Source organism: Silurus aristotelis, assembly GCF_946808225.1.
Source record: "Silurus aristotelis genome assembly, chromosome: 23".
Classification (NCBI taxonomy): Eukaryota; Metazoa; Chordata; class Actinopteri; order Siluriformes; family Siluridae; genus Silurus; species Silurus aristotelis.
Window position 1 is genome coordinate 12,146,851 of NC_139596.1, and position 14,468 is coordinate 12,161,318.

General features: G+C 34.9%; 1 protein-coding gene across 1 annotated transcript; it reads right to left on the reverse strand.

The window, feature by feature from the left end:
- On the reverse strand, positions 1-10,192 carry prlrb (prolactin receptor b). The gene is made up of 10 exons (XM_083526673.1): positions 10,091-10,192; positions 8,172-8,321; positions 6,337-6,506; positions 5,195-5,327; positions 4,285-4,454; positions 3,138-3,319; positions 2,846-2,987; positions 2,451-2,547; positions 1,736-1,805; positions 1-1,548 (listed from the first exon to the last, which is right to left on the reverse strand). The coding sequence occupies exons 3-10, from the start codon at positions 6,401-6,403 to the stop codon at positions 946-948; spliced, it is 1,464 nt and encodes a 487-aa protein (XP_083382799.1). The 5' UTR covers positions 6,404-6,506; positions 8,172-8,321; positions 10,091-10,192; the 3' UTR covers positions 1-945.
- Between the last annotated feature and the right edge of the window lie 4,276 nt (positions 10,193-14,468).

Here is a 14,468-nt window from a genome sequence, read left to right on the forward strand (position 1 = left end):
TTTACAATTGCATTTTCTTATTTAATTTGAATATATACTTTCTCAAATCAGTCTATAGTTACATTTAATAATGTGGAACACCTGCAAGACAACTTGGTTCCAGCAATCACTTATGTTAAAGCAGCTATAAACAAGTTCCTTTCACAAGCCAGGCTTTTTTTTTTCTTTTTCTTGAAGTTAATAAGACAAAGATGCTCAGCTTGTGAGTCGTACCATAAATGTTAAATAATTGCCCCTTACTTCAAATCAACAATTAGTCATTTAAAAAAATTTATAAACACATTTTGACCAATCAGATTTGGGGCATAAATAATAATATTTAATTAGATAGCTAACAAAATTATGCCCTGTGCATGAGCAGATGAACATCTTTGCTACGGCTGCCATAATTGGTATTTAAGACTTTATTAATTTAAAGCATTATCCCTAAATATGTAGCTAAGAAATTGGTCTAACTTTAAAAGTGCTGATTTGCTTATAAGGTTGGTCTTTAGGTTTAAACAAGTTGTTATTTTAGACCTGTAGTTTGTAGATGTGTGTGTGTGTGTGTGTGTGTGTGTGTGTGTGTGTGTGTGTGTGTACTTTGAAGTTATATCCTGGCAGTAATTCTTTCAAATATAATTCTGCAGCCATGACTTTGTCCATTTTTACAATACATTCTCACAAGATATGAAGGAATAATTAATACGTTTATCACTGTAACTTGACACACTGTTGATTTGCACAATTGACCACCTCAATACATAGCAAGGAGCTGTTTCTGTTTTTTTTTTTTATAAATAATAGACAGTTTTTCTTCATTTAAAGTCTGCTGTTACCAAAGCGAATTTTGTTTGTGGCAGCTCAGATCATCGTACAGATATTAGCACTGTTTTTACTACTAGTAGCAATTTAGAAAATTCGAATTTCTATCATAAATTTTGATTTCCCAGTACACAGCATATCCTATAATGTAGCCACATATTCCTGAGGACCTGTGGGTTCTTTAGCTGTGAAAGTGATTTCATAGTCTTTGCTTGGCTCACCATTGTTCTTCTTTGTGTGTCTCTGAACAGGGCTGCTGTCTTTTTGAATAACCAGAACATTTTCTCTGTAAATCCCACTGACTTTACTGTAATCTTCCTCTGGTTTTATTGTGTGCTTCTGCTTACATTCCACTCTTTGCTCTTCTTCCATCTCCTCCTTTAGTCCATCAGGAGTGAAGCTGACTTCATTCTGTTCAGCACTGCATGCACAACTTATCTGAGAGCTCTGAGAGATGTCTTTTTGAGATATAACCCAAGGGCCATTTTGGTAGATGTCAGGTTTCTGCTGAGGTACATCGCATGGGCTGAAATGATTTGATGGGTTTTCAGCTGTAGATTCAGTAGTCTGATCGGGTGTATTCTGGATTGTCACTTGCTGTTCCTGACAAGCTTTACTTCCTGTTTTGTCATCATATTCCTCTCTGTCAAGCACCACTAGATACTCCACCTGTTCAAGACACTCTGGGGCTTGAAGGATGCCCTGGTAGTTGAAGGTACTTAATATATCTTCCGACTTTACTGTCTGTGGATGATAGCACATACAATTTTAAGCACAGTAGAGCTGTGATAATACTTCTACTGTATATGACAGCATGTTGTGATAGATCTATCATAGTAGTATTCAAATGCCAGACTATATTAGGATTTATTTAAAGGCTAGAAATGTTTCTAAAGATACACTGATATTGAGTGTTGTGGTTTGGTGCTACCTTTAAAAGTTGCCTATCAAAGCCTTTGATCTTTGGTCCTGGAACAGGGGGAAGTAAGAAATGCTTAATACTGGGGAGGAGAAAAAGCAAAACATTAACTTACATAAAAGCTTTGGTCATAAATTAACATTATTTCCCTCTTATGTGATGTGTGCTTAATCAACCAAGGTTTCATTGTTTTGTTTTGTATTAAAGCCAGAAAGCACGACATGTGAGGATATATTTCTGCATTGAATAATGATTTTTAAAATTGCCTGTCTCCAATGCATTTGTGTTTTTTTAAGCTGCATTACTTAAATAAAAATAAAAAATAATACTGGGAATTGATGACCTTTACTGTTTCTGACTGTTGGCAGCTCAAACTTACACCTGAAGGTCAAAACTATAAAACCAATATGACCTTAAATTATAGCTTGGTTGATTGGTTACACTTCAGGTTAAGAAAGTCAGACTAATTCTTTTAAACATTAAAAAAAAAAAAACATGTTGTGGTCCAAGACTGTAATACTAAAGTGTCACATGGAAAAAAAAAAGAAAAACTATTTCAACGTCCGTGCTGTATCTCTTCTTTTGCTTTCTCTACATGATGTGCTATGGGTTAGTTATTAAGCTGTACATAGAATGCATCTTTTGTATGCATATCTATAAAACAGCTTACATAATTTGAATATATACAGTATAAAATTGTTTTAAAGAAGAATTGTGTAATGCTTACTCTTTTCTTTTGGCTGTGATTATTCCAACAGTGGACAATATAATGAAGGCACTAAAAAAAGCGATGAATATTGAAACTGGCTTCTCGTTTACCAAATCTGCAAAAAAAGAATCCAGTCTGATTATATTAATGAAATATTCTCAGAATCAGATTAAGGTTAAACGAATCTGCCAATAAGAGACATTTCTTTGATTTTTCATTAATGTGTTGAATTTCAAAGTAAAAGTACAAATTCAGTATTGGTTTGCTTTGTGTCAAGTAGCAAGAAAAATGTTGTGAGTAATAGAAATATAAAGAAATAAAAAGAAATTTAGTTCATCTACCATCCTTAATTCAAGTAAAAGGTATGTTAGATCTCAACATGAAAAAACTGGTGTGTCACACTTTGCTCTTACTGTTTGGCATTTTGATGAACATTGGAGAATTCCACTCACTCCACAGGCCTTGGTCCAGTTTACATCGAATTTGTATACTATAATTTCCCCCAGGTGTGGGACTGAAAATTTGCAATTCCTTTTGCTTACCAACATTGTACACCTATAAACAAAACATCAGGTCCAAATAATTCAGTTGGGTCAAAAGTAAAACCTTAACATAATAATAAATAATGTTAATGTTATATAATCTACTAAAATTACAGGAAGATGCAATGTCTTTACAGCAGGATTTTGAATATTTGGGACACACCTCCCAATCACCAGCCTGTTTTTGGCCCCCATGCTCCTGTTTTACTCGCACTTCGTATTTAAGAGTAACCCAGCCTGAACGAGTATCGATGTCAGGCGGGGCCTCCCACTTCACCAGAAAATACGGGTTGTCCTTCACTCCGATCAGAGTCAAAGTAATGTTTCCTGGTGAGTGAGGCTGGACTGCATTAAAAACAAAAAGAATTATTAATGAAGAAACCATAAACAGATGTATGGACTGTGTTAATGACTTGGTGAATAACAATTATAATAATCTAAGGACTTTGGCTTGTGATTTTATTTTTATTACACACTAATGAAATACGTGTACTGTAGTACTACACTTAAGTTAGGCTTAAAGAAGACGCTTTTCTCTCACAGATTGCACATTGATTTATATTAAAACAGAAATCACACAAAACAAATAGTGAAAAAAAGCATGAACTAACACATCACTTTCTTTTTTCACAGCACTTAATATCTAGCTTTAACAGTCAATAAATAATAAAACATAACCTGTTGTTCAAAAACATGTTGTTCAAAGGCATGTAATCAATGACAAGGTGTTAAATTTTTTTCTCATTTTCTGGAGTGTTTCACTCCTCTTATACCACAACTATTTACTAAAGCTACCTTTTTAAAAAAAAGTTTATTAGAGCAATGCACTTTCTGTCTTTTACACTTTTTCAGTAACACATATAGTATGCACTGTACAAAACCCTGTGAAGATTGCTTCTATTGACATGAATGATTGCTTCTATTGAAATGAAAGTTAGTTTCATTCTACATTCGACTTTGATTTGATTGGAAAATTATATTTTAGTGTGACAATGGGACATATTGTTTGCATCACTACTCTTATATGCTACTTTTTACCAACCTTCTAACAGCAAACCATATATTTTCTGTTTAAACTCTCAATGCATACAATTTAACGATTACTGCACCTTGCATGTGACACTCAGTATTTCAGAAGGTTTTTAACTCCTATTGAACGAATAGGATGGCCCTACTTGACTGAAGTGACTTTTTTTAGTAATCAAAAAAGCAGTGACCTGGGGATATTAATAAATACTTACTTTAACAGTATTAACTGATTGGAGTGCTATACTGGATTCGAAACACACATGCACACAAGATGAACTAACCGATATCCATGACGTCCACTTCCACAGGCTCAGAAAAGATGCTGCCGTTAGAATTAGAGGCCACGACTGTGATATTGTATAAGATCCATATGGATGTGTGGGCTTTATCAAAGAAGCATGAGTTGTTCCCTGCACGGTGGTAATCTGGACATTCAAAGACATTTTCAGATCTGCAAAATCAACCAGATTGATATTCAAATGAGTAATTAGTATTTATAGTTTAAAGTTTACCAGATATTTATACTTGTAAAATGTCTTGCAATTCTGCTGAGGTGAGTATTTTATTAAAGATTTGAAACAATGTTTTCACAATATACTATGTAAACACAGATTAAAAACCTCATGTAAATATATGTTTTTAATCAAATTTGTTCAGTACACAATTATCCTGCATGCAGGTTATAATTTCACTACAGGAACAGGGTATGTTGTTTTTAAATGTGTCCTGAGGGCTGCCATGGTTTACTGCCATAAAAACATTAACATGTTTAAACATTAAATACGAGAATGCCCATCAAAATCAACAACCATTATTTATGTCTGTTTTGAAAAGTGGGACCATAGACAATATGCAAATTGTTAAGACCACCTGAATTGCAGGAGTGGGCAAGTACAGCTTTCTTGTATTTGTGTAAAAGTACACTTAAATATTATTTCAGTAAATGCAAATGTACTCTTTTTACATTTCTATTAGAGTAAAAACAGAAATGTATTACAAAGTAGACAGGAACGACATGTTTTAGCAAGGTGCAATGAAGTAAAACTTTCCCAAAATCAAACTACTCTCATGGTTAATAGGGAAAAATATTTCGTTAATGACTACGATGACTGAATTGTGGAAAATGTAAGTAAAAAAAAATTAAGAAGCAGATTTAGATATACTCAAAAAACAAAACGAAAAACTTCTTACCTCTCTTTTCTGTAGAATAGACGATGGGTTGTTGGAGGTCCACCAATTGAGCCAGGCTCCCACCAGCAGCTAAACGTCTCCTTATCAGGAGATCGACAACCTATGAGTTTGGGTCGTACTGGTGTAGAGTGACCTGTGTAACCGCACCATAAAGTGTAGTTATAATTATGCACAGGTGAAAAAAAAACAGATATGGGTCTGTGTCAAAATCTTACATGTAATCTCACTTTTACCTAATCTTACATTAAAATAAAAAGTGTAGATGCTTAAATTTACTTGAGTAAATGTCAAAAAGCATTTACATTAAAACACAAATACTCAATTATCAATTATATTCATTCTAATTTCATCTATCTCAGACTAATATTGCTTTTTATATTGCCCTATTGTTTTGAACGAAGGCTCATTAGCAACTTAACAAACAAATGTATAAAACTTAACTATCTAGCAATTAGTTAATTTACAAACCTAGGATTTAACTAGTTTATCTTAACTAGAAATTAATCTAGCTAATCTACCAAATTCCACACAATTCTTTGAAATTTATGGCACATTAAAAAAAGACAACCTTCATTTTATCCCATTGTGTATTAATTGCTTACTCCAGCAGAATACATCTTACAAAAAAACACATATCTGACAGGTGCTCTGAAAATTAATTAAAAATAAGTTTTTCTCTGTCTAATTTGATATTTTCTTATCCTACACATAATAAAAGCACTTCTGATTTCAGGTTTCTATATTTATTTCAATTTCTATATGACCAGATTTTCATCACTTATTGTCTCTGAGCCAGAAAAAAAAGCCATTGGACATCCACCCCTGACAAGAAAACTGGCAATAGATTTTGATTTGCTTCTTAAAATCCAATGACACCATGAACCTATCTGTAACGTGAGCAGTCCTGCATGGTTTATGCACAGCATATCCGATCCACTTGACTTCACTTCCATTTTTAAATATGAATAAGGTTTGCCAGACAACAAAACAAAATAAATGGAACTCTAAACTGTTTACACCTTTAACCAGCATCTGCAAGTGTATGTTGTATTAGCTAATACAGCAATCTATTATTAACAGATAAACTCATCTGTAAATCCAATTCTTGTATTTTAACCTCCGAGTTGAGAACTGTCACTCACACACACAAGGTGGCATCCAATAAAGTAGGAACATTGCAGCCAAGGCTCGTGAAGCGTCACTCTGCATGCTGCTAGAGGCCTGGCTTACATAGACGCTCGCAGAGTTGAGGAGGTGTCTACTTGGAGTACATCACCAGCTCAGCAGGACTGTTTTGACACCAAATAGCAGTCTAGTAGAGGAAAACAAGCATTTAGCATGTGTAAACAGCACTACAATTTGACTTGAAAAATTTGGCTTGAAGCCAGAAGGGATCCCTTCATTAGTAACAATCAAGAAATGTAGTAGTAGCAGAGAATTTTTAATATATGCATTTTGTATAATAAGTAGCCTAAATGATAGTTATTACTGTATATCTATGAAACTGTATTATTCATATTATTTTGTTATTAGATATTATACTTGTATTGTACTAGTTCCATTGTATTGTTGATCAAAGTTGCATTATGGACATTTATAATGTATGTACAGTGATTTTCATAAATATTCCAACTTTTGTAATGTTGCAACCTGGGATTGAAAAGGGATTTTAATTTAAACTGAATTTAATCACAGAAGCAATCAAGAGGGCAACAGTAACTCTACTGATTTTTCCCCCCACACACTTCAAATATTATGACCTATTATGTAGACTCATCACGTATAATCCCACTAAAGACCAGCTCCAGGTTGTAAATCTATAAAATGTAAAAAGGTTCAAGGGAGTGAAGACTTATGCAATGTAAACTATGTAATTCTAACAATGTTAAGATAATAAAACAGAAATGTACTCTTTGTACATCTATAGTGCAATCATGCTCCAGGAAATGTATAAATCAGAATGGGTGCACAAAACATGAACCATGCAATTTGGAGATATTGGGTGTGAGGCATATGTAGGGGTGTGAGGCACTTATCCATATAAGGTTGTATGCTCTAAATGACAAAGCAAAACAGATGGATCAGCTGGAGCAATGTGTCGTTGCATATTCATGTTTTCACAATTCTAATTAATTTCAAAACAAGAATAGACACATTGTTGAGTTTATTGTTTATGGGCTGATGGAAATGTCCAGGTCTGTTGTATACACAAAGCCAATAATAGTATGGAAAGCCCAGAGGTATAGCCTCCATTATGGAAAAAGTTGCAAGTCTGTAAAAGATGGTGGAGAAAGCTGTGTTGTTTTCCCCCAAATGTACACTTACAAAACGCTTTATTAGAAATTACCATACTCGTTATCTAATCAGATAATCGTATGCCAGCTGTGCAGTGCATAAAATCATGCAGATACGAGGCAGTGACTTCAGGTAATGGTAATATTATTTAGAAAAGTAGGAAAAAACGATCCAGTAAGGGGCAGTTTTGAGGAGGAAAAGCCTTGTTAATAAGAGAGGACTGACTGGTTTTAGCAGACAGAAAACCTTCAGTAACTTAGGCAACCACATTGAAACCATTGTGAACATAAAAGTATCTCCTAATGCACAGCACACCATATATTTAAGGCTACAAAAATCTGGTCAAGTTTCACTCCTATCAGGCAAGAACAGAAAGGTGAGACTCTATAAGCCACCATTAAACTGGACATCTGAAGACTGGAAAAATTTCTCTTGGAGGTCTGATGAATTTTGATATCTACAGAGGCACACAGTAAGATGACTGAGGGTCAAATTTGTCACCAACAGCATGAATCAAGTTACCCAAACTGCTCATCATTACTGGCTGCTGGTGATGTAATAGTATGTATGGAATGTTTTATTTTTTGAGAAACTATGGCCAATTTAAAATCAATTGCATGAATGCCTAGTCGAGTATTGTTGCCTAACATGTACATCCCTTCATGTCCACAATTTGCCTTACCTTATCTTCCAGCATGAAAATACACCTTGTCACAAAGCAAAGGCCATCTCAAACTGGTTTCATGACAGTGAGTTCACGGTTCTTCAGTGGCCTTTCCAGTCACCGGATCTGAATCCATCAAACAATTCACCTGGCGGTATAAAACTGCACCTGAAAAAATCATCAGGAACTGCATGATGCAATCACGTCAACATCGAGCAGAATCTCAAAGGAAAGTTTGCATTAGCTTGTGGAATCAATGCCACAAAGAAGGTGTGTTAGTATAATGTTAAAGTCAGTAACAGAATGTTTGTAAATTAATTCAGATCATTATGTCTGGAAAATATCTTCAAAAGTTCTCTAAAAAGAATAAGAAAACAACTCATTGTCGGTAATAGTTGTCAATTCTAAATAGGAAGTTAAGAACAACATAAACTTAATTTCCTTCTTAGAAAGTAGTTTTCCATTTTCAGCCCACAAGGTAGTAAAACATTTGGATGTCTAAGTGATGTCATGCAATTTGTCTTGCAAACTGACTGTTTATAGCTTAAGGTGCAGACAGTTGTCTACTAACCTGACGTCAATTAACATTTACACAACAACATGCCACCCCTTCTCTCGTTCACCTGCACATACCCACAGATCTTCTGTAGCTTCTCATTTAATTAAATGTGTGAGTGAGCATTCATCTTTAAAAAGGTATTAATTATTTACCACATCTTGGCACTAATTATTTACAACGCTTTGGCTCATACAGAAGCACAGGGCAACACTTACAAGTATCCTGGGTGAACCAGGAGTTATCTTAAATCATCCAAAAGTCATTGTAACGTGTCTGTAATTACGGTTATCTCATGATTGTTTTCATTTTGTAAAGGCATTATGGTACTATTTAGATAATCGGCTAAACCAAGCAGTAAAATGCATGTCAAATATTTATATAATATATTTTTACTATTGCTAAAATGATCGTATAATAAGCAATTTGGAAGTTTGTTAGTTTGTAATTTGGGACAAAGCCATACTGTTCAGGCTTGATTAATTCAGGAAAACAAAGAAGCAAAGTCTAATTATATAAGAAGTGTGTTCACACTGGAAAATTCAGTGAGACAATCTATTATTAATACCTTAACAATACTCTAGACCATAATAGTTTAAATATTAGGAAAACCAATGATAAAAGGTCATTATTGTAATCAATTTCATCATGCATGTTCTGGCAAAGTAATTTGTCATTTATTTATATGGTCTCATAGGATTCATGGACCTGAAGGAGTGTATTAAACAAAGCCAGGGGTTTTTATTTTGTCACAGTGGTGAAAATCATAAACCACTATTAAAATTATTATTTTTATTTTTTACAGTAACTTCAAGTGAATGGGTTTAATTCAAACCCCCAAAACAACAATGATCAGTAATGTCAGCTTCTATATAATGACAGGTTTGAAAGTAAAATGTGTACTATGTTAGTGAATGTTAAAGAATCATTCAATAGACAAGATTTGATGGTATTTAAATACTTCTAGTATATTGTATTATTTTATTTTACTTTATTATAGCTGACATCATGAATATAGTGTACAGCCTGAGATTTGGTTAAAAAAACATAGGCAAAACAGGTGTTTACTGGAAAAAAAATGATAATAATTTTAACTCACACAGTGTTCACATTATGTATGTGGACACCTGACCCTATTGCGTTTGAAATGAATTTAAATGTTCATTACACACAATTTTTTATACACAATAAAATGATCGCATAATCAACACACTGTTATTACACTATAATTATAGTCAGTGCAGAAAACAATACAAACCAAACGCATGCAAGAGGCAGCCAAGTATAAACATTATGATACATAAAAAAAGAAATAAAAAGAAACTGCGCAATGTTTACACATTAACATTTTGACATAATGCAATATAAATTTGGCGTTTACCGTGGTGAGGTGCTGGATTTCCAAAATCTCCGAAGTATCCAACTGCAGTTTCTCGAAAAGAGAGTGAACTGCCTTGTGTGTGTGTGTGTGTGTGTGTGTGTGTGTGCTGCATTCTGTTAGGGAAACAGAAATCAGTGGAAGCTGGTTGTCCAGTGTGCAGTGTTTAAAAGGAAATGGGACAAAAGCGACACCTGCAGTTCAAACACGCGAAACACACATGTAAAGGGCAGTGGTGGACAAAAACAAAGTAAATGTAATTCGTTACTGTACTTAACCCTCATAAGGTCTTTGTTTCCTGTTTACAAATCTGGTCTTTGGGGTCTATATGACCCCAACAATTGATAGAGAAATTATACAAAAAAAATATACATTTTTAATTCTACAAATAATATATATATTTTTTTGTTTACTTCTCATCTATTCGTTAATGCTGTGTTTTGGGAGATATGAAGTACTTTTGTACCTATTTACCACACAATTCCTCAACTACACCATAAGCTTGCATATGAAATATTAATTTTTTATGAAAAAATCACTTAAATGATGATCTAAATTTCTGATTTATGCTGGATTAATAGATATTGTTTTTGACAAATGAAGATTAAGTATTGAGTTTTTTTCACATTTCCCATTCATTTCAATGTGTGGTCATATTGACCCCGAAGACAAGAAGTGTAAAAAAATTTTTTACATAGCTTCAGAACAACCGAATCAAGCCCAGTTTTTTTGTGTGTGTATAGATAGATTATGTAGGGAAAGTCACAAAATATTATTCCACTCAGATGAAGGGAACCCTTTTTTTTAATCAATGAAAAGTCGATTGGGGTCATATAGACCCCAAGGACCGATTAAAGGTTAAGTAGATTTTTCGAGTATCTTCACTAAAGTATTTCCATTTAACTTTAAAAATCATTACATTTTAAAATCAAATATCTTACTTTTTCACTACATTTTGTGAAATCAGTTGTTCCTTTTTATTTATGAGTTATAAAAACTTATCACCAACATACAGTTCAGCATCAGTTCAACAGCAAGCAGAACATTTTGAGAGTAATACATGATGGAAGAAACTCCTGACTCTAGTTGAAAAAAAGGTTTTGTGCTTATGATCATTCTATTAATAGATTGGAGTGCTAAGAGTAACATTAAAGTCTTTTTACATAAACTGAGCTGATTAAGCAGTTGGTCTGTAAAAGTTTAAAGGGAGCACTTTTACTGGTTACTTACTGGAGTAACATTTTACCTGGTGTATCTATACTTTAACTCATATGAAATTCTAATTTCACCTCTATTGTTTGTCTTGTTTTTGATGTGGCCAAAAAGAGTAGATGGCTTAATTTACTTTTCTAAAATAAATTGTTTAGAAATTGTTTGTTTAAAATGTATAGAGTTGTGAATACCGAGCTTGTACTCCTGAGATTTTATATATATATATATATATATATATATATATATATATATATATATATATATATATATATATATATATATATATATATATACAGTTGAGGAACAAAATGTTGCATACATTTAAGATATGTATATATATATATATCTTAAATGTATGCAACATTTTGTTCCTCAACTGTATTAGTTATACCAACTTGGTTGGTATAATGATTCAGTTTTCAGCAAGGACATTATGCAGTTGTGTCAAAGTACACAATACTATAGAAATGAAGAGACAATACTATAGAAATGAAGAGACAATACTATAGAAATGAAGCCTGGATATATTTTAGTGTTGTCAGTCTGAAGCTTGTATTGCAGTATGGATTTACTATCCTCTGGAAATAACTCAACATACAGCCATTATTCTTAAAATTGCTGCCGACAAAAGTGAGTAATTGTGGTGTTTTTAAATCCGTAAATCATCAGAACACCAAACAGAACTTTTACTATGTTTCCACACAAACAGATTTAATTGTGGGATGTGTGCATCATGGTGGTATTTGGTGCTTGATTTGAGACTTGGCACATTAGTAAAACAAATGTCTAGTGATTAAATATATATATATATATATATATATATATATATATATATATATATATATATATATATATATATATATATATAATTTAGATTAGATTAGATTCAACTTTATTGTCATTACACATGTACAAGTTCAAGGCAACGAAATGCAGTTTGGGTCTAACCAGAGTGCAATAGCAGAAAGTGCAGGATATACAGTGTTACATGATTTACATAAGTTAAATAGAATGGTAAGATAGGACTATAAAAAGTAATTTACAGATGTATATGTATATGTACTATGAATATACAGATGAATATATATATATATATATATATATATATATATATATATATATATATATATATATATATGTACTATGAATATAATATACAGATGAGTATATATGTACTATTAAAAATAACAATCTTCTTCTTCTTCTTTCGGCTGCTCCCATTAGGGGTCGCCACAGCGGATCATCCGTCTCCATACCACCCTGTCCTCTACATCTGCCTCTTTCACACCAACTACCTGCATGTCTTCCCTCACCACATCCATGAACCTCCTCCTTGGCCTTCCTCTTTTCCTCCTACCTGGTGGCTCCATCTTCAGCATTTTTCTACCAATATAAATCATGTCCCTCCTCTGCACATGTCCAAACCATCTCAATCTCGCCTCCCTCACCTTGTCACCAAAACATCCTACATGTGCTGTCCCTCTAATAAACTCATTTCTAATCTTGTCCATCCTCGTCACTCCAAACGAAAACCTCAACATCTTCAGCTCTGCTACCTCCAGCTCCACCTCCTGTTTTTTACTCAATGCCACTGTCTCTAATCCATACAATATCGCAGGTCTCACCACAGTCCTATAAACTTTCCCTTTCATTCTTGCAGATACTCTTCTATCACAAATCACTCCTGTCACTCTTCTCCACCCACTCCACCCTGCCTGCACTCTTTTCTTTACTTCCCTAACACACTCTCCATTACTTTGCACTGTTGACCCCAGGTACCTGAACTCCTCCACCTTCTCCACCTCTTCTCCCTGCAACCGCATCACTCCACTGCCCTCCCTCTCATTCACACACATGTACTCTGTCTTACTCCTACTGACTTTCATTCCCCTTCTCTCCAGCGCATATCTCCACCTCTCCAGGCTCTTCTCAACCTGCTCTCTACTCTCACCACAAATCACAATATCATCTGCAAACATCATAGTCCAGGGAGACTCCTGTCTGACCTCGTCCGTCAACCTGTCCATCACCACTGCAAACAGGAAAGAGCTCAGGGCCGATCCTTGATGCAGTCCAACCTTCACCCTGAACCAGTCTGTCGTACCTACTGCACACTTTACTGCCGTCACACTGTCCTCATACATGTCCTGCACCACCCTCACATACTTCTCTGACACACCTGACTTCCTCATACAATACCACAACTCCTCTCTCGGCACCCTGTCGTACGCTTTCTCTAAATCCACAAATACACAATGCAGCTCCTTCTGTCCTTCTCTATACTTCTCCATCAACATCCTCAAAGCAAATAAGGCATCTGTGGTGCTCTTCCTCGGCATGAAACCATACTGTTGCTCACAGATGGTCACCTCTTCTCTCAGCCTGGCTTCCACTACTCTTTCCCATAACTTCATGGTGTGACTGATCAACTTAATTCCCCTGTAGTTACTGCAGGTTTGCACATCTCCCTTATGCTTAAAGATCGGTACCAGCACACTCCTTCTCCATTCCTCAGGCATCCTCTCCCCTTCCAGAATCCTGTTAAACAATCTGGTTAAAAACTCCACTGCCATCTCTCCTAAACATCTAAACGCTTCTACCGGTATGTCATCTGGTCCAACCGACTTTCCATTCTTCATCCTCTTAATCGCTGCTCTCACTTCCTCCTTACTAATCCTATCTACATCCTGTTTCACCAACTCCACATCCTCCAACCTTCTCTCTCTCTGATTTTCCTCATTCATCAGCTGCTCAAAATACTCCCTCCATCTTCTCAACACACTCTCCTCACTAGTCAACACATTTCCCTCTCCATCCTTTATTGCTCTAACTTGCAGTACATCCTTCCCAGCTCGGTCCCTCTGCCTGGCCAATCGGTATAAATCCTTTTCTCCTTCCTTAGTGTCCAACCTCTTATACAGCTCCTCATATGCCTTTTCCTTGGCTTTCGCCACATCCCTTTTAACCTGCTGCCGCATCTCCTTGTACTCCTGCCTACTCTTCTCATCACTCTGTCGATCCCACTTCTGTTTTGCCAATCTCTTTCCCCTAATGCTCTCCTGCACTTCCTCATTCCACCACCACGTCTCCTTGTCTTGCTTTCTATTTCCAGATGTCACACCAAGTACTTTTCTAGCTGCCTCCCTCATCACTCCTGCAGTAGTTGCCC

Bases quoted from the DNA above. Each gene is read 5' to 3' on its own strand.
- prlrb (XM_083526673.1), bottom strand. From the start codon at position 6,403: ATGCAGAGTGACGCTTCACGAGCCTTGGCTGCAATGTTCCTACTTTAT. The intron at 2,548-2,845 runs GTAAGAGCAAAG...CTTTTTTTGCAG, and splicing joins GTTCATCAAAATGCCAAACA to ATTTGGTAAACGAGAAGCCA. The intron at 1,806-2,450 runs GTAAGCATTACA...TCTCCTCCCCAG, and splicing joins ATCACAGCCAAAAGAAAAGA to TATTAAGCATTTCTTACTTC.